Source organism: Malurus melanocephalus, unplaced genomic scaffold, assembly GCF_030028575.1.
Source record: "Malurus melanocephalus ecotype Western Australia unplaced genomic scaffold, MMel_1.1 scaffold_723, whole genome shotgun sequence".
Classification (NCBI taxonomy): Eukaryota; Metazoa; Chordata; class Aves; order Passeriformes; family Maluridae; genus Malurus; species Malurus melanocephalus.
In genome coordinates this window covers 108310-127292 of record NW_026623955.1, presented here as the reverse complement: position 1 = coordinate 127292, position 18983 = coordinate 108310, and the positions used below count along the sequence as shown (strand labels likewise).

The window sequence follows — 18983 nt, the reverse complement described above, 5'->3', positions numbered from 1 at the left end:
TGCACAGCAGGTTTGTGCCTYGCTCAGAAGGCAGCTAAGCTATGAATTAGGGTGCTTCAGTGGGGGCGTTCTTATTGTTTTATTCTCTGGAGATACTCTGGCATCCTCTGAGACACTGATCTTGTCCTCCTGAGGGACTTTGGCACCTCCTTTTTAAGATTACCATGCTAGGTAAGGTAACTGCAAGTTTTTGAGTGCTCTGATCAAAGAGTTCCGCTAAAATTCCAGGTCTTGGGAATCCTTTTCTTGGCTTACACCATGGCTGCTGTGTAGATAGGGAGGGCAACATTCATCAGCACCTACATATGGGAATTATTTTTAGAAGTAATGGAATTTTAGTTTTAGAAGTAGGGACTTCCACATCAAATGCTTCAGAGTAGTTTCACTGCCCTGTGTAAGATGTGGCCTTGGACAGGAAGGCTGCCTTTGCCAAGTGCCTGTGGCTCTCCTGTGAGGCTCTTCGTGCCCTGTTGTGCTCCAGCCCCGCTCATGTAGCGTTGCTCTGCTGCCTGGTGTGAACAGAGCTACCCAACAGGCTCCCTTTGCTGGCAGCTGCTTCTGCAGGGCAGAAATCCAATTCTTGGTCCATGTTCTTGTAAGGCAGTGCCACACCCAGCTTTGTGTGCTTATGCCCATAAAACAGGAATTCGAGAGGAGAGATCCTCTGGAGAAGGTGTTTGTTTTCCATACAAATCCAAATCTGACCTGAAGTCCTTCAGGTGGTCATGGTGCTGAGGAGCTATTTGCAGGATTTGCTGGGATGTTGGGGATGGCACACTTCCTCAAGTTCTCTGCTCAGAAAAGCAAGGTGTCTTGCAACCTTAAATAATGAAAATATTTTATTACGAAGTTCTTTGCACGGTAAAACTTCAGGCTCTTGTGCAGCTGTTCTAATCATCTTACTTTCCAATACTAATGCTAAGAAATACCTTGCTCTGAGAMAGCATGTAGCTTTTCCTGAAAGAATTCATCTTGGGAATAACTGCCACAACAACCAAATTAGCATTTTCTAGGATTTGTTAAAATTAAAAGTAATAAAATTTGTATCCAACTGTGACAGTCTGAGACATCACTAAAAATATGTCAGGTCTTGGCAGTATGTTGCTTTTAACATGCACGCTTGTATAAAGTGTAAAATCTTGAAAGCTAATTGTAATAGCTTTGATTGCACAGATCATGCATTTCAAAATGTGAAGATCCAACCCATCGTGTATGTTTTACACAGGAGGAAGATGGGAGTAAATAGTGTGACAGTTTTAAGCACTTAATACTCTACAGAGCAAGACTTTTCCTGCTGGAATGATGTTTTGCACAACTTGGAACCTTTCATTCAAAGCTCTTAGCACATTACAGTGGGAATTGAACACTATTTTGAGGCTCTTTCAAAAATCTGGCTCTGCCATTGTCTCTTMTATATCTGTACAAGTATATATCAATATAAATATCTATAATTATGTATAAAGATTGCTGGGTTTTTACATTTTATATAGATATAAAATCAGCAGTTGCTCTAGCAGTTTTTCTTCACACTTTAATCATGCATTCAATGAATGCCCAACTACTGAGGCTGAAGTATCCCTTGAGGGGCAYATCCCTGCAGTATGTTATGGACCCGTTCAATAAAGGGAACATACCTCATTCARTGAGTGCTCCCAGGATGAATCACAATGGCTGCCATTTGCCTGGACATCTAAGATGATATTAGGAAGCCAGTTTCCTGGAACAATGAAGCTGGTGATCACTTTACATTGAATGAACAAGGAAGAAATTAAGTGGGGATGTGAGTTAAGGATAGATAATTCTGCCTTCTGTCCTGACAGAATTTCTATTCTTCCTAAAAACAAAAGATAATCATAGAGGGGCTTTCTGAATCAATTATTTGTATTTCTAATAACTACATACTTGAAAAATATTCATCTACTTAGTGTGTTTGTTCTCTCTGAGTCATTTTGGAAAGACATGCTCTTGTCTTTCTGCACAAAGAGTACAACAGCAATCACAGCACCTGCTGCAATTTCTTAACCACTGCAGTTGTGCTACCCACAGAGACAGGGTAAAATGAATGAAATGTAGAGAAGGTTATTCAAGACCTCTTTCAGTAATGATGGTAAAAACCTCTCCCCAGATTACACGGTGCTAGAAAATACTCAGGCTTGAATGTACCTTTTGCTGGAAACCATCCCAAAGCCAGGGTTAAGTTTCAGGTGTAAAAGAACCTGCGCCTTCACCTTGTTGTCACTCTAMCTTGGACTAAGGACCTGCAGTTTTAGCAAAGTGAGAAAAGTAGGTTTTTGTATAGCAGGAAAGATAAAATTTTTCTTTGAGAGTTGCTGAGAGCTGCAGTCTGGCCCTGTCAGCAGCTGGACTGGCAGTGTGGGYTCACCTCACACTGTCCAACAATTGCCTTATGTTGGGACCTAGGAAAGAGGAAGCCCCACTCACAGGCTCCCAATCTTTATGTTTTTGCATAAAATGAGAAATTTTGCATCTCAGTGTCCTCAGCCTACTGTGGAGCTGTTGATATGGGATTGTGTTTGAACTCATTTAAGGAGGAGTCAATCTCTATGGTGTTTAATTGCATGACTATTGATGTTTTGCTTCAGTTTACTCCATTTATCTTTGATATTCTTATCCTTACCTTTCTTACTTGTTCTGCTGGCATGATCTAGTGCAGCCTTCCTGAGTTTCTGAACATACTGTAAAATTCCTGTTAGTGGTACCCGTTCATCATTTTCATATGCCRTGATAAAAACTGACGGATAACACTGAGATTAAAAACCAAAACCAGTTAAACACTTGACAACAGGTCTTTCTCACAGAGTAACACATTTTTCTCTTACTATACAACTGGTTAGGGTTTATCTAAAACCTCATCTATTACATAATTACTTAGGGTTTTTTAAAGCATTTTATCACTGTAACTGCAAAAAGTATTTTGGTCTGAAAAATGACTTCATAGTAGGGGATAATCTACTTGTAAATGGTCATAAAAACATCCTCTCCCCACTGGTAAAGGGTCTGATACCTGTCTGCTTGATGATGATTGCAAAAAAAAGAGAGTAATAATCATGGAATGGTTCACCTTAGAACAATTGCTGAGGTTTATTTTTGCAATTTTTCTGCATAGAGAAAGTTGTTGTTTTTAAATAGTAAGAATTTTTCTTGGAGCTGTGCAACATAGCTAACACATTGTCAAATAAAGAAAGATTTCCCTTGAGATGACAATGCCAATGCTATTTATCTAGCTCCTCTTCCCTTTCAGTGTTTGTTTGTTTTAAGAGCTCTGGAAAGGCATTAAATCAGTGGAAAGTATCTCCTTTTCCCTGTGTCAAAGCCTGCAAAACACAGTAGAATGACAGAACGCTGCAACAAAAGAAGGCATTTGGCATGGTGAGATATGCTGTAAAATAATATGTTCCTGAAAGTCCTAAAATAAGTTTAGAAATCTGTATCATTTAGGAGAAGGCATTGGGTTAACTTCAGTATTCACTTATGACTCCAACTATTGCTAAGATTATTACTGAAATAATTCATATTAGCTTTTTTTTTTTCAATTTCAGTTATTTATTTTTTGTTTTCTTATAAACCACTYTATGCCTGTAGTACTCTGCACAGAAAGCATTGTTTTACCTGTGGCTTAATATTCTGCAGTGGGCAATAGCTTTTTATATACTTCAGACATTTTTCATCTTCTAATGGATTTCCCCATTCTTCTTGTTCCTCAGTTGTCAGTGGGAGATGAGTTTTCATCATTGTATTTAGAACATCTACAAAAGGAGCCTTAGAAGTCATTAAAAAAAAAGTTGGCAGATAGGATAGAAGCCCTTAAATATCTGAGTCAAGGTGTTCTCAAACAAATTGAGGAAAGTGAGCTTTGAATTGGAACGTTTCCAATTCTGAAAGCGTTAAATGAGACAGATAATACAGTTTAATGTCATAATCTRTAAAAGATCTGCAGCAGCTCACCTGTAAAACCACGGCTCTGATCAGTTCTGGATTGGTGTTGCACAGGGCTCCTGCAAGAACTCCGCCAGCGCTGGCAGCTGCCAATGCTGTGTGTTTGGGCTGAGACAATCCCAGTTCATGCAGCAGCGTGATGCAAGCCCTGAGGTCATGGAGACCTTTGAGTTTATTATGCTGACATCCATCTCTGTGCCAGCCAAGGCCCTGCTCTCCTCCGCCCCTGAAATTTAAAGCAATTCAAGTTCAATCTCTTCAGAAAACATTRCATGGCGTAGCTTCAGATAACGAAAGAACAGCAGCAGCCACAGAGCTGCAAATTATAGTTTGCTTTCCCAATTAAGTTTTCTCTGTTTTTGCCTTTATCCTTCTTTATGGCTAAAAGAGACAACATGAAGTCAAAATAAATCCATGCATGATGAYTGATGAAAATACTAACTGTATAAGGGCACAAGCACCCTTGTGTGCTTGTGTCCTGGAACTCACAGGAAAAGCAATGCTTTAGGAAATGGTATTTCCATTGTAGGCAATACAAAATGAGATAATACTATTTTTTTATAAAGTAAACCATGAAAATATCTAAAGCATTTCCAATACTTCCATTACGAATACGATTACTTATTAAAAACAGTAAAACAGTATTTCTGGGCACCACACCAGACTCTCTGGATTTGTCTTCTGCTTTGCTTAAATTCTCATACTGTTAGAAAGTTTGGCTGGGTTTTTTTTTTTTTTCCTAATTTGTGAATTTCAAATGCTACTTGAAATGTTACATTTTGTAGTACAGAATTATAAAAATTATTTATATTTCTTCCTATGCAAACACAATTTTGGTTCTAAGCTACCTGAAGCTTTCTTTTCTGGTTTCAAGTCTAAAATGGATTTTTTTCATTACCCTGCCATCTTTGGATCAACATTCCATCTTCATGTAGGCCTGAGTTGCACGTTAAGATACTTGGTGGGGTGTGAGGAAGAACAGCACAATGCTTGCCACTGAGTATAGCAGGTTGAATATATTTGCTGAATTTGTTTTGGGACTGGTATTTCAAATAATTACTCATTCCTCCCCTTCCTTCCCCTCCCTAAAGTGATTCTTTTGTTATCTTCCTTAGCTACTGAGAAAAATTTGAAGCCTATTGTACACAGCAGTTTTAGAAAACTGGTAGATTTGTAGCTAAACTGGAGACAGGATTTAGCCAATGAAAGAACAAGGGTTGCAGGTTAAATGCTTCGCTGTTGCTGTAGAAGGTAAATGGCTTTCAGAAGACACAGAGTGATCATTAGCACACAATGCTCTCAGAAGGAGAGGGAGGTAGCATGTCACAGCAATTTCAGCATATAACCGAAATTTTTCTTGAGCAAAGATGAGACAAGAAGTAATGAGACTTGAAAAGATTAAAAGTTACATACAGCCATCATGTAGATTTAAGAAAACTAAAATGCAGGATGCTCTTGTGGATTTTTTCCCGAGGTAAATTTAAAAACTACTTACATTAAAAATCTAAGAGAAGGTGATTAAAATTAGGTATAGGTACACAAAAAATTATTTTGATACATCTCCAGTTATACATGAAGAAATGTCTGTMTATCCGGTAAAATAAAATCTTATTTCCACTTTATATTTGACTTACCTAACATGGCAATATGCTAATATCCAACCCTCGTCAATTAACATCAGCTTCTCTTCTTTAAAGCTCATGTTCAAATCTATGCCATAAGCTCCGTATACATGAACTAGAAGTGGTCTCCTGTGTAGTTCTTTAGAATTCTTATTATGAAAAACTGTAATTGGCACCAAAGTTTCATCCTGGAAAAGAAGGAGTAGTTTTACAATAAGGGACATTGCAGAAATCTCAATGACACATGGCAATGAAAACTTCAATTATTTATTTTAAAATGTGKTTTTTTGATTACAGTAATTTTTTTTCACTTAGAATGTACAAAGCACTCTTGAAAAATAAAGTGTGAGACTGAACCTCTGCTGTGTGGGCTTACAGATGCAGAGTATAAATTCATTTAAGTGCAACACCTGAGGAGTTTTTAAACCGCCAAAGCRCCCGAGTCTTCCTTCCCCCTTTAACACCAAGAATATATGTTATTAACAATAGAGTTTACCACTTACCACAGTACAAACTCTTTATTAACATCTCCAAATTTTTAAACTCAGGCTGTTAAAACTTTCCTTTCTTGATCTGCACTGTGCAGCTGGTTGTGGGGTGTTCTTTTCAACAGCTGGCACCTTTTTCATTTGTCATGTGGAGCACAATACCATGCATCAACTAGCAATTCTCACTTATACTAAGACTCTTGACTCATCGTGTGCTGTTATCTCCTCTGGAATACCCAGGTTAATAGAAAAAAATCACGACTCTTTCTTGTTCTTCTCTATAGCACTGGAGAAAACACCCACTGTTTAGTAACTATAGCACCAACTGCTCTTTACATTTTTTAATCTCTGTTCCCTGCCAAATGCACTTTCTTTAAATGGGTGGGAAGGAAGGAAAGAATAAAAGGAACGGGAAAAAGACTGAAAAATCTTACCTTGCTTTTAGCTAGTAAACGTGTAGTGTGACAATTCGTAATAATTGGTACCTCTTGCACAGCTTGTTCAATGAGATTATTTTCTTTAAATGAATATGCAAAATGCTTAGGGGGGTGTACTGGGGAGGAGAGCTGAAAATAGCAAGTGCTGCTGGTATGTTCAGGATGAGATTCCAATTCAAATTCACAGGCCCACGTAGGTAGCTGAGAAAACATGGCATTTCAAGTGAGACCCTTACACTGCTCCAGTAAATTTTGCTTAATGGTTCCTTCAAAGTAAAATACTTGGGATATTAACTAATTATCTTCAGTTTGTATGTAGCACCATCTGTATGTTTTCTTAAATCCAGTAATGAAACAGTCAAAAACTGAAAGACTGGTGAACTTTCCCCCTGAGACCATTTGACAAAGTTGGATAATGAAATAAAAAAGAAAAATAAATTCAAATTCAGTTTAAAATGGTCATTAGTGCAGATTTTTTTTAAATAAAACATTTGAAATTATTTGGCATTAGTTTTATTTTTTAGATCCTATTTTTCCCTGCATTTCCAGTTCTACTTCAACACGTTATACAGCCAAGTCCATGTCAGCTATTATGCTTTTACTGTGAGTTAGCTCAGTAATGCTAAGCCACTGAAAACCCCTGCCTCTTAACTTTGTTCCTAGTGCCAGCCATTGTGAAGAACAAAACCTTTTCCTGGCACATTCACCCTCAGACACTTACTGTTATTATATTTAAGGTTTTTAACTCTGCTAAGAATGAAAGAAATCAAGATTCATTCTTTGAGAGCAGCAGGGACAGAGCCAAACCCTCTGCCAGACCATTACTTACTTGGGTTAGGTTGCTAGAGCCTTTGAAAAGGCAGCAGAAGTCCAAGTTCTCCTGAGTAACTGCAGGCCATTTCTGAATAAATAAACTATGACCATTTTTAAAAATGAAGATTTTGGAGACCATACAGTGTACTTTGTTGAAAACCTTTTTCTGTAGCAGTTTTATAGAGTGCAGCATTGGCAGCTTGTTGCAATAAACTTGTGAGTTGTTTAGACTGCATTTTACAGGAAAACAAATCAATTAAATATTTCATCTGAATGGTCTTCAGAAATAATGGATTTGGACTGAGTCACTTTGTTTTTAATCCACAAGTATTTAACAACTAGAGAAGGGAAGAAAATACTTTGCACCAATTGTACTGCAAAATCAATGCTTCTCATTTATTATGGGACAGTGCCCATACTCATTTTCTGAACATTAATCTTTTTCCTGTGGGAGGGGCCTTACACACCAATGAGTGTAACAAAAAATAGGCCCAGTAAAACGAAGTAGAGTGTTTAGGGAACCAGGTTCTATTTTACACTGAAAATCAGTGGTATTGTGAAGAGCTTGACTGTAATACATTGAAGAAAGAATTGACTCACARGATAGCTGCTCTTTAACTTTCTAAATGCTGCAATAAGCCACCATGTGAAATCCTGGAGAACAGTCACAGGTAATACAATTAATCATAATGATGAACTTGGCAGTATTAATAGTTTTCAAACCACTTTTACTTTTGGAATTTATCTTTGCTTTCATTATAATGTTATGTTAAAAAAAAACAAAATCATGCTGGAAAAATATGCGGCTTAAGCCAAGCTAAAACGTACCTTTATTGACTGAACTGAGTGTGAAACAAAAGAAATCACATTTAAATAAAGATGACCAGCAYTCTTCAGGAACATAATACAGTCATCACTGAACATCTCAAAGTCTACTAGCTTGGTTTTCTTTTCCAGTGCATAAACTAACTGCCAGTTCTCCTTGCCACTGGAAGCTACTGGTGCCTTCATCAACTATAAAAAAAAAATCAAACAACCTTGTATTACTAAAATGTCACAAGAGTTACAAATGATAGGTACGGACTTACAGGTGATCTCATGCTACATTTTTCTTGCAAAAAATTACTTATTTGTATTTGGGGTGCTTGCCTGTCTAAAACTGGAGATTTTTAAACTTCCTTAGGCAAAATAGAAATTTTAGTAATGGAAGAAATTTAGTAACAGGTGGAGAAGACCACATCCCAAAGATTAATTTATAGAAGATTGTAATGCAGCAAGTGCTTTCAGCATGGCCAGCAGAATTGTAGGTGGGTTTGATTACAGAGACAGAGATCACCAACTTAAATTTTGATAAAGGGGAAATGCCTGTTAAAGCATAGTAATTTCTTGATGCTGTCAAAGGAGTTAGGATCAAACTGGCATGCTACAGGAGAGACTCCATGCAGCACCATCAATCTTYCCATCCATGCAACTCCCTCTCTTAAATTATTTCAGTAAATTRTGAAGAACAGAATTAAAAGCCAACCTTACTATTTTTATCTGACTTGCAGTAGGTATCTAAATTAATCCTATGAATGTAATTATCACTCAGAATTACCTTGTATTCTGCAGGTTCTCCATATGTAGTCAGAATGTATAACTGGTCCTTTCTGTGCTCGATGTGGTAAATAACCCCTGTGGTTCGTGCTTGCACTAGAGTAGGTGACTCAAAGGGATGTCTGCAGTCAACCAGCCAAACTTCTGAGGTTGTCTTGCTGTTGCTGTTGATAGTGAGAAAACGCCTGTCTTTTGTGCAATAAATGTCTACAAAGAATCTGTAGGGAATAATTAAAAAAAAAAGAAAATGCTCACATTTTATTAATATTTTAAAAATACCTCAGTTGTTTCAGAATCATGAGCTTCCATCTGCAAGGTAAGAAACAGCATTCCTGTAAGTAGACCGGAGAAATGTCAGGCTACTTGGCTCTCAGACCCACTTCTGCAGATTTTAAAACCCCACAATCTTGTGTGTGAAACTTGAAATATGCAAGGAAAGCTGTTCAGTTTTTGCCCAACTGAATTTAGGCTTTTGCATCAGTGAGCTAGACTGATGCACTGAAGTTCACTGGTGCATACAGACTTTAAAACTCAGGAATAATGTAGAACTTTTTATTGAGCTTGTTACCCTTTAAAAAAAAAGGTAGTAATGGCTAATTAATAAATTACTCATGTGGGAACAGCAATAATAAAATTCAGAGCTGTTATAAAAATAAATTGATAAAATGTCTCTGTGCTACTGACCTAACTTTGTCTGAAGCAAATAAGACAAAAGGTACTATTTGAAAAATAAAATAAAAAGCACAGAGGCCTATATGAGGCAAGATGTGTAGTGTTGCAATGATAAGGCTGAAAACTAGGAACTATCTACTGGTTTAAAATGCCTCTAAAATTTAGAAACAGCCAGCAGAATGATAACCAGTTGCTGGAAGCTAATAGAGAAGTTCAGGCTGAGATTCAGATTCAAATTTCTGTGACTCATCCTAATTAACTGGAATGTCACATGTTGGATCAGAATAGTCTCTTTGCCATTTTGAACCCTTAAGACTGGATGTTTCTAAAAGCAAAACTCCCAACACAAAGATCCAGATTCCATCAAGAAAACGCAGGCTTGAGTACCATCATCTGCATCATACACATCAGGTACATGACTGCAATAATGATCTCTCTRGAATTCAGAATATTTGACTGCTGAAGAAAAGGATGCTTTAGATAGCATTTTCAGTGCCTTTAATTATTTGTAGGTGGAGGAACTCAATTTTTTTTTGTACTGTTGTTTCTTCTAATTGCACCCTCTTAACATCTTTAGGAGGACAGGCACAGAGGGGGACCTGAAGTCTGCAAGAAAAATCAGCCTCCTGCCTTTCTAATACCCATGAATTTGGCAAGAATGTGACACTGCATTCAGTAGAGATTCCAAGAGTTCAGCTCTGCTGATCCTGCCTCTAGGAAGGTTGAGCTGAAATCTRTGTTACACATTCCCCAAGGACTCTGACCTTGATATTACAATTTTTTAAATCTTTGTAGCTTTTTTAAGGAAATCAAGAAATCTTCAGCTTCTAGAAAAATATTTGACTGCAACTAGAAGAGCTGTTGGGAAGCAGAACAGAGTTGCTCAATGGCAATACAAAAGGATGTCTTGCCATCCCCGATGAAGGAGCTCAGCTATGAGAYGCTATAGCACATGAACCTTTAGAGTAGGTTTCTAGTAGATTTACTGTAATGACTGTGACCTTCAGAATTATGCCAACAGTTTCCCTGTGGGGAAGTGCCAGGTCAATGCAACTTGATGTTCCAAAACTATGCATCAAATGCAGCTGGAAAAAAGGGATCTTATTTATTCCATCTCCATTGCAGATTTTTTTTCTGTTTTGGCTTTTTCTTTTTTTTTCATCTGATGAAAGTATAAGTGGAATTTCTTTACTTAGTATGTAACTTGAATTAACAATAATCACAAATATTTATGGAATGCTGTGCAATATACCACGTGCTGCAATGCTGAAAAACTAGTTCTGCACTCATTTTAGCAAAGAGCCTTCTTGTCTTCCTAAACCAGTGCTTAAAGAAAGGTTATTGAGAGGGTATTCAGTCAACAATAGTTCTGTCTCTTGGAATGTTGTAATGATTTTCCTCATCCATTACCCAGAGCAAGGATTAGCCTGAACTTAAGTATTTTTTTCAAAGATGTATCAGACATCAATAGCAGAGAAAACAAAATGAAATGCACAGTCTGATTTAGACTGTATGAAACTGTCACACATTCATTAAAGGACACCCTGACCTGAGAGTGACCTTGACATTTATAAACTCAGCTGAACTCATGAGGTAAGAGAGGAAAGTTAAATCTCTGTTGATCACATATCAAAAGGAGAATAGACCACATTCTCAGACCATATAAGGCACTACTGACAGCCGAACACAACTTAAAAATGCATTTTACCATTTGAAATAAGATGTGGAACACTTTGTTTTCCAAACATATAAATATTACATACATATAGAATACTTYAAAATACATAAAAGACTTGTTACATTTTACATAAGTATTACCTTGCATCTTGTTCTGTATAAACTAACTTAGTATATTTCTGATAAGTAAAAGTGGTCATGAACACATTCTGGCATTTAAGGTTCTTCTGAGTTGTGTAGTACAAAACATCATCTGCAGCCCATTCTGGAAAAAAAAAAAAGACAAATGCATATAAAATTCAGACCAGTGTATAGCATTACTGAGAGAAAATGGGCGTTCCATGGACACTGGGCCCAATGCTRAAAAAAGTGGGTTGAAGCTCACAGGGAACTGAGGACAGCACTTCTATCCCATGRGGACTCAGCTAAGCACCACAAGGTTTTTCTATGTTTTCTATGAATACCACAGAACAAGAATCTCATAATGTATTCGGAAAAAAGAAAAAAAAAGAAAAGCAGAGGACAATGTTGCAGAGCCCAGTAACAGGAGGCTCTTGACCCTGAGTGGGCTCTGGAGGTAACAGGAAAATAGGAGATGTGGTTGTTTAAAACAGCAGAGAAACAGAGGTTTACATGGAGTCAGCAAGATAATAAAGACATCATAAGCTCTGCACTGCTGCATGTGACTGCACACAAGCCATTTAGAGAAAAGAGATGATGCATGTGCCCCATGGGTACTGCTGAGATAAAAATTCTCCAGTTTTCTATGCTTGTGYATGTGTTCCCCAACACAGAAAGGTACAAATACAGGAACCTTGTTATTCTGAAGCTATTCTGACTGATCCAGCCACATTACTGCCATTTCTGCTGCTCCGACAGCCACCAGAATGATGTTTAACATATATGCTTTTGAAAGCTATTGTRTGCTGTCTCATGCATAAATACAGATTTTCAGTACAAACCCCAAGAAGTACTACACCAAAGTAACATGAATGCTTTGCTTTCTGAACAGCAGTGTGGGCCCAAAGTGCACAGGGTTTGCTATGAAGACAACCTTCAGAGGGGAAATCCAAGTTCTTCTATAACCTAGCCTACAAAAGATCAAGGTGTAATTTTTCAGGAACTTCTGTTAGTCTCCCTKCTATTGCCTATACCTCAATACAAACACATAAACTTTGCAAGTGATTATGTGACCTAATTCTCTTGGTCATGATTGAGGCACCTCTGTACCTYACTCACATCTCACTAAGTTTACAGAATTTTCCATTCTGATAGTCATCTTTTGTACTCTTGTTATCTGCCACACCTATTTATGCAACACKAAGTTGTTTTTTTAACTGCACTGATTCTTCTGGATCAACCTAGATGGATGTTCAAATCAAGCACAGTGTAAAATGTAAAAYTGTAAAAGTGTAAAATTGGCAAATTTGCATGTTTAGTTTTCAACAGGCAATATAATCTTCAGTGTGGAAACACAACACTAAATTCTTGCTACTCCTCATTTTTTAACAAGGAAGCTTTACCTGGAGTTTTATTTTTTTTGCTCTGCCCAGGAAAATTGCTTACTGCACTATGTGTACCTGATGACATCCAACAACATAATCCAAAGTACAAGATGYAGAACACTGAATGCATACTATTATACTCTTTTTGCTATACTCTTTAATAGACTATAAAAAAAGATTTATTTCCCAYTCACTTCAATTTACTTCTGCTTCTATTGGCAGCAATGTAAAGCTCTGTAATCTATTCTGAAAGAACTGATTCAAGGCCTGGCTGACTTCATTGGGCTCTGAAGTGTGATCACATCCTAGATTCCAGCAGAAATTCCAGCCGAAATTCCAGCCCATATTCACTAGTAGGTAGCATTTTCACACTTTTCAAGAAAAGCTTACTGTAAACAGCTACCAGTGACTTCCGTTGTAGCTGTAAGGTTTTATCAACTAGAACATTTCTCAAAAAGATCCGTATGTGGCAAATAGTCATGGCATTATATTTTTAATACAGCATATTGGATTCAATAGAAAAAAAAAAAATTACATGCACGACTGTTCTAAGATGTACAAATGCTTGTTTTTACAATGAAGGAAAACTTGTATCCARAGAGCAGTGCCTTTCATCCATAACAGAAAACCTGAAATTGTGCTGTGTTAAAGAAATCATAAATAAGAAATAATTCAACATTAACAATTAAATGTTGTCTTTTAAAAGAAAAAAACAAAAAAAATTATTTGTAAACTACGAAAAGTGTTGTGTTGAAAAACTTTATGATCCACAGGATATTTAGAAACAACTTACCAAAGCTAAATACACTTGGAATTACTTTTTCCACAACAGGAGAATTACCAAGTTTCATAATAATGCAGGTTGCYTCTTCAGAATTTTCACTTTTTAAGCTAATGGCCATGTATCTCTGRTCTGGTGAAATTCTGATCCGTTGAATAAAGGCATCAGAAAAGCCAAGATCTTCAGTACTGAATAAAATGTCAGCATTTCCTTCATCTACTACATAAAAAAAAGAGATAGCAAAAATCCTGTAATTAAGACTCTGTCAAAATGAATGGTGATTGTTATCTCTATATTTAACAAACCTGCCTCCAATATTCAGAAACATTCTACTGGAATTTATTAACACCAAATACTTGTCTTGTAAGATATTTGCAAACGTACTTTGTTAAAGTAAACAAAAAATAAACAATAAATTTTAATTCCAAGAGAAAAAAGTTCTGTAGTTATTACTAAAGATATTTTTTAAAAGTACATCTTGGCTTCTAGTAAGCATATAGAATTTCAAAGCWTAGAGAGCTAAAGAATGGTTGTTTCTAAGAAATAAAATTAGTAATTTTTTCCCACCCCCTCAGAAATAAAAAAAACATGGATGCTCTTTTCCTTTTTTTTTCAAAATAAGGTAGGGCTCTGAAAAGAAATGTCTCCTCTATCTTCTCTCCAGCAACTTGCCTTAGTTTTAATATATACTGTTCTCTAACTCTTTACCTCATCTTTTCAGATTCAGGATGCTAGAATTATTACTCTATTACAGAACTGTATAAAAGTATTTTTTAGTTAGGAAACAGACAGGTTAAGCATTCTTTTCTTTCCAGTAAGAAAAGAACAGTAAGTGATACATGTACCTTTTTTAAGAATCCTACCATATTAGGAATAGAAATCCCTTACCATCATTGGCTTTTGTAAGATATATGCAGCCATTCTCCTCAAAGTACACATTCTCTCCAAACCTCATCTGTTCAATACAAACAAACATACAGTTATTTCCTTTGAATGCCTACATTCAATCTTTTCTCCTGTACAGAACTGTAACATGTAACAAATTGTAACAATTGTAACAAATCGCAGAACATATATTTGATACTAAGGAAGGAATTGCACACATCAGAAATGCTTTTTCTCTGTTAGGGTACTTAAGCTACATCTACCTCCTCTAAATTTCACAGAAGGCTCAGATCACTGGCAACTGTTCTTCCAACTTAAAATGCCTTGTATTTTTTATCCAAAAGTCAGATGGCTATTTAATCTTTACTTTTTTTTGCCTATGGAGAAATGAAGATAAATTCACTATTATAACAGGTATAAGCTGTTCARAACACAAGCTGTTACTATCCACCATTATTAAAATATTCAAAACTTTTACTATAAAAAAATCAGTAAAAGAGCATTTTATAGCAGGAACGGCATCACTGGTTTTTATTTGTAGTCAGTGATGGGAAATGTTTGTATTGTTTGCCACTTACCCTTGGGCTTCCTGAATGGAGTGTATACATGTTGTGCAATTCTTCCAGTTTTGCTTTGATTCTTTTTGTTATAGCTTTGTATGTTGGTGAAATGTCATTCCAGTTTTCCTGCTCTGATTTCAGAAAGTTCTTGTGCAAAATGTCTGAAGTTACTGGGGATGTATTTTGCTTCTTTTTGGAAGGGACTCTTGTTCCTTCCTGCTGAGTAAGGAAAGACAACAACAGCTACAAGCCAGCACACTGGACACCAATCTGAATATAATRAGGGATCATTTCCTGAGCCACAGGCCCAAAACCACCTTTGCATTATTTCAATAGTACMTGCCAATAAAAATTGCAGGTGAAGTATCTTTTTATTAGTCTTTATATTTATCAGTCTTCCTGATATTTTGGGGAGACACCACCAAACATGCTTTACTTGACACATTTATTGAGGTGTTCTCTTCAAAATTTAAGATACTATTAATTGACTATAAGCAAATATGTTTGTTCCTGTTCTAGAACTAGGTTTTAGTTTTTATGGAATTTTATTATTTTTCCTTCTTCACGGGTTTCTTCTATAATTTCCTGTCTTTAGAGTGTAATTTCTTACTTTCTTTCCTAGAAAACACCACCCACACCTCTGTCCCTGTACCTAGGAGTCCTAGCAGCTTGTTCAGGTTCYTGCTCCACTTCCTCAGAAGTGTTAATACAAATATTCATAAGGCACAGAATGAAGCAAAGCAGTGAACTGATATGGGTTCTGCAACAATTTTATCAGGAGTAAGTTTAAGGATTTGGTTTTCCATAAAATGTGATACTACTGCTACCTCACTGCCAACCAAGCTGTCTTCTATTGTAAACACGTTAAAAAAGTGTTAAAATTGCTAGAACAATGCCACTTCCTCTGGCATGCTGTGAAATCTCACTTGATCAATAAGCTTCACAACATACATTACACTACATAACACTGCACAGTTCACACAAAGTAGCATTTTATAACATTCARTGTATGATGTGAATGTGTCTAAGCTTAAAAAGGAGCCATGTTTTATATTCCATCCTCATTTTCCATCACGAACTGTTGGCTTGTTCCTAGTTTGTCCTCAGAAATGCATGAGAACCAAAATGTGAATGTTTCAAGTAGGCTCTGAAGGGAAACCATCTGCCACAGTTACCAAACTCCCTATGAACATAAAGCACATCCCTGATGAGAGCTGAAAGTGTCACTGGTTCAAACCAATGCTCCCTCTCACTTGGCACAAAGCAAAGGAAGCATAAGGCAGAAAAATCGTGAAAGTTCCTAGAGAAGCTCTGGAACAACTGAGTGATTGGCTAGGAGAAAGAAACTGCTGGATGCCAAAGTTGTAACTCCTCACCCCAGTCACTGGAAAAACTGTTGTAAGAGAACACCATCCCCAAAGCTAGATCAACCAAATAAAAACCTCACAGTGGCCATAAATGCATACTTAGGAAAGCATAAYAATGGGACAAGCCAGGGTATTTTCTTCAACAGGTATTCCCCCAACCTTCAAGAATTTTAGGGTCGGAATTTTCCTGACCTGAACATGGTTTCTGGATATATAACAAGTCTCACATCTATGACATATGTATCTCATGTATGTCTCCTCTAAGACCCACGTAAAATTTTAGCATCCACAACTTATTTTAACAGGTTCTACACTTTATTATTTTGATRATTGCCCTCCTTTTGTTTTCAGCAGTTCCAATTGTATTCATTTGSATATATTGAACACAGCTGGTGGTCACAGTGTAGGGCTATATTAAGAGCTATTGTGCACCTCCCTGCCTAGAGAAAAGCCARCAATCTAGATTTTCAGGATAGCAGAGGATTTCAGTGATGATTGGTTTGCAAACGTTTGCTCCAAAGCAACCAGGCACAGCTTCCTTTCAGGTGAAAACCACGTGTTTATATCCTGGGACCAGTGTCACAGAGCAGCATTTGTAAATATGTTAGTGGAGTGCCAGTCAATAAACTGAACCACACATTCTACTCCATCCTGACYTCCTGTGTTGTTCTTGAAACGCTTACATTTGACACATAGACTTAGGAACTCTTTATGGTGACAAATAAAACAGCTACAAGATAAACTTTGTGTCGCCTCTAAAGAAATACTGTCAATTTCAAACAATTTTAGGACAACCGTGTTTCCACCTGAAAGCATGTTTAGGATCCAATAAACCAAAACATAAATATTTTTAAACAGTACTTATGCATWTAAGTCAGTTTCCAGCCTGTCATACTGCAGTAAACTTTTAAAATACCTTTGGCAAAATCTGTATTAGAAACACTGAGACAGAAGACCTGAAATTATTTCAGACTGCTTTCTGACTCTGYGCATGATACACTGCCATGCAATTATGCAATATTTATCTACAGAAATMAATGCAAATACCTTTTATAGTTTATAATTTGCAAGCATGATTATGAGATGTCAGTATTATATTTTAAAGTCATGGAAACCATGACTTATTGGTCAGCATGAAAAAGTCCAGTTTTTTTGAGCTAGCTCACAGTCTGGTATCATCAGTTTGRACACTTTGCCTCTACACTGGCTGATCTCTGTCTGCAGTCTTCTCCTGACACTGCCTAAGTCTTTCTGGAAGACACCATTTTTTTTCAAAATTACTACAGCAGGAAAATCAACTAAAATTTACCTTTCTGTCAAAACACCAGATGAAAGCTGAACAGTGGTMCATGTCTTTGAACATAACTGGAATTTATCTCTCTGCTTCAAATTCTCAGAAAAAATAYGTTTCTTCACCATGTAAAAAGTATGACTGGCTCCCTTTACARATGTACCAAGGTGRTTGTTGRTATTAAGTGTGTACTCAAACAGCATACCTTGCAGGAAAAGAATCTGCATGGCAGGATGYTTCCAGGAGCTGCAATCCTGTGTGTCCATGTACTTTCTGAACATTCCAGRATGTGGCACTTTTTTGGTTTAATTTTACTGTACAGACACATTGTTTGAGGAGGGCTATGCTTGTAGTACTTGGCACTGAAGGTCAGCCCTTGGAGAAGATTTCGCAGTGTAGCGCAGCACATCCTAACCTTCATTTCTTGATAGCCAACTTGAAATTTCTGGAAATCCCGAACCGGCGATATTTAGAGTCAATGTGTGAAATACACATCACATAAAATGCAGGCCAAACTTCCTCTCTCAAAGAAATGCGATTGATTCACTAGACAAATCAAATGAGAAGGCACAGTAATGATTAGGCTGTTTGTTAATAACTGGCACTCGCATTTTAACCTGCATATTCCTGGGGGSTCAAAGTTTAACTTCCAGTCAAACTATGAGCAACGGGGGGGGGTGTGTGCAACCGTGCACGTCCAAACGCTGAAAAAAAAAAAACACTGTGAAAGTCTGGAGAAGCCATCCCCCCGCTCCCTACCATAGAACACCGCTCCCTACCATAGAACACCAACCCCACGATCCCTCCAGAGGGTCCCTCGGCAGCAGGAGCTGAACCCCGCTGGCAGGAACACTGCGGAGGAGCGGCCCCACGTGTCCCGCCGGGGTCACCGCTCCCTGCTCCCCGCCAGCGCTGCCCCTCGGCCCGCGGCCCCCGCAAGGACTCGCCGTGGCGCTCCGGCCGCTCCCGGTCCCGCTCCCGGTCCCGCTGTGGCGGGGTTCCCGGGATGAGCAGCCAGCCGAGCGGCCGCGCTCCCTGAGGCGCTGCCCCGAACCAAGATGGCGGCAGGAGCTTCAGCAGCCGCGGCGGCCGAGCGCCGCTGAGGTCAGCGCGGGGCCGCGGAGCCACCACGGGCGGCGGGCACGGTCCCTGGCGCGGCTTTCCCGGGTGACCGCCCTGCCATACCCAGTCCCGYACCCGGGCGCGGAGACAACAGGCGACTTGTCTTGAGGCGCGCCCCCGCCGTGCCAGGCCTGAAGAGCACCGCACTGCCGGGCCGCCGAAACTGACTCGGGGCTGCCCTCAACAAAGATGGCCGCGCYCGTGGTCCCG

General features: G+C 38.1%; 1 protein-coding gene across 9 annotated transcripts; it reads right to left on the bottom strand.

Moving 5' to 3' along the window:
* Nucleotides 1-739: 739 nt before the first annotated feature.
* PREPL (prolyl endopeptidase like) lies at nt 740-18913 on the bottom strand. Of its 9 annotated transcripts, none has more exons than XM_057384607.1 (15): nt 18849-18913; nt 17857-18197; nt 15012-15212; nt 14437-14503; nt 13561-13767; nt 11404-11527; nt 8915-9131; nt 8146-8331; nt 6502-6705; nt 5592-5767; nt 3967-4183; nt 3631-3780; nt 2639-2765; nt 1635-1741; nt 740-820 (listed from the first exon to the last, which is right to left on the bottom strand). In XM_057384607.1, exons 2-15 carry the CDS (start codon nt 18070-18072, stop codon nt 740-742), a joined length of 2280 nt encoding a protein of 759 aa, XP_057240590.1. In that variant the 5' UTR covers nt 18073-18197; nt 18849-18913. The 9 variants fall into 9 exon arrangements, with proteins under 9 accessions (XP_057240590.1, XP_057240586.1, XP_057240589.1 ...); XM_057384603.1 differs by having other exon boundaries at nt 18837-18899; XM_057384606.1 differs by lacking the exon at nt 18849-18913 and adding an exon at nt 18431-18649.
* Between the last annotated feature and the right edge of the window lie 70 nt (nt 18914-18983).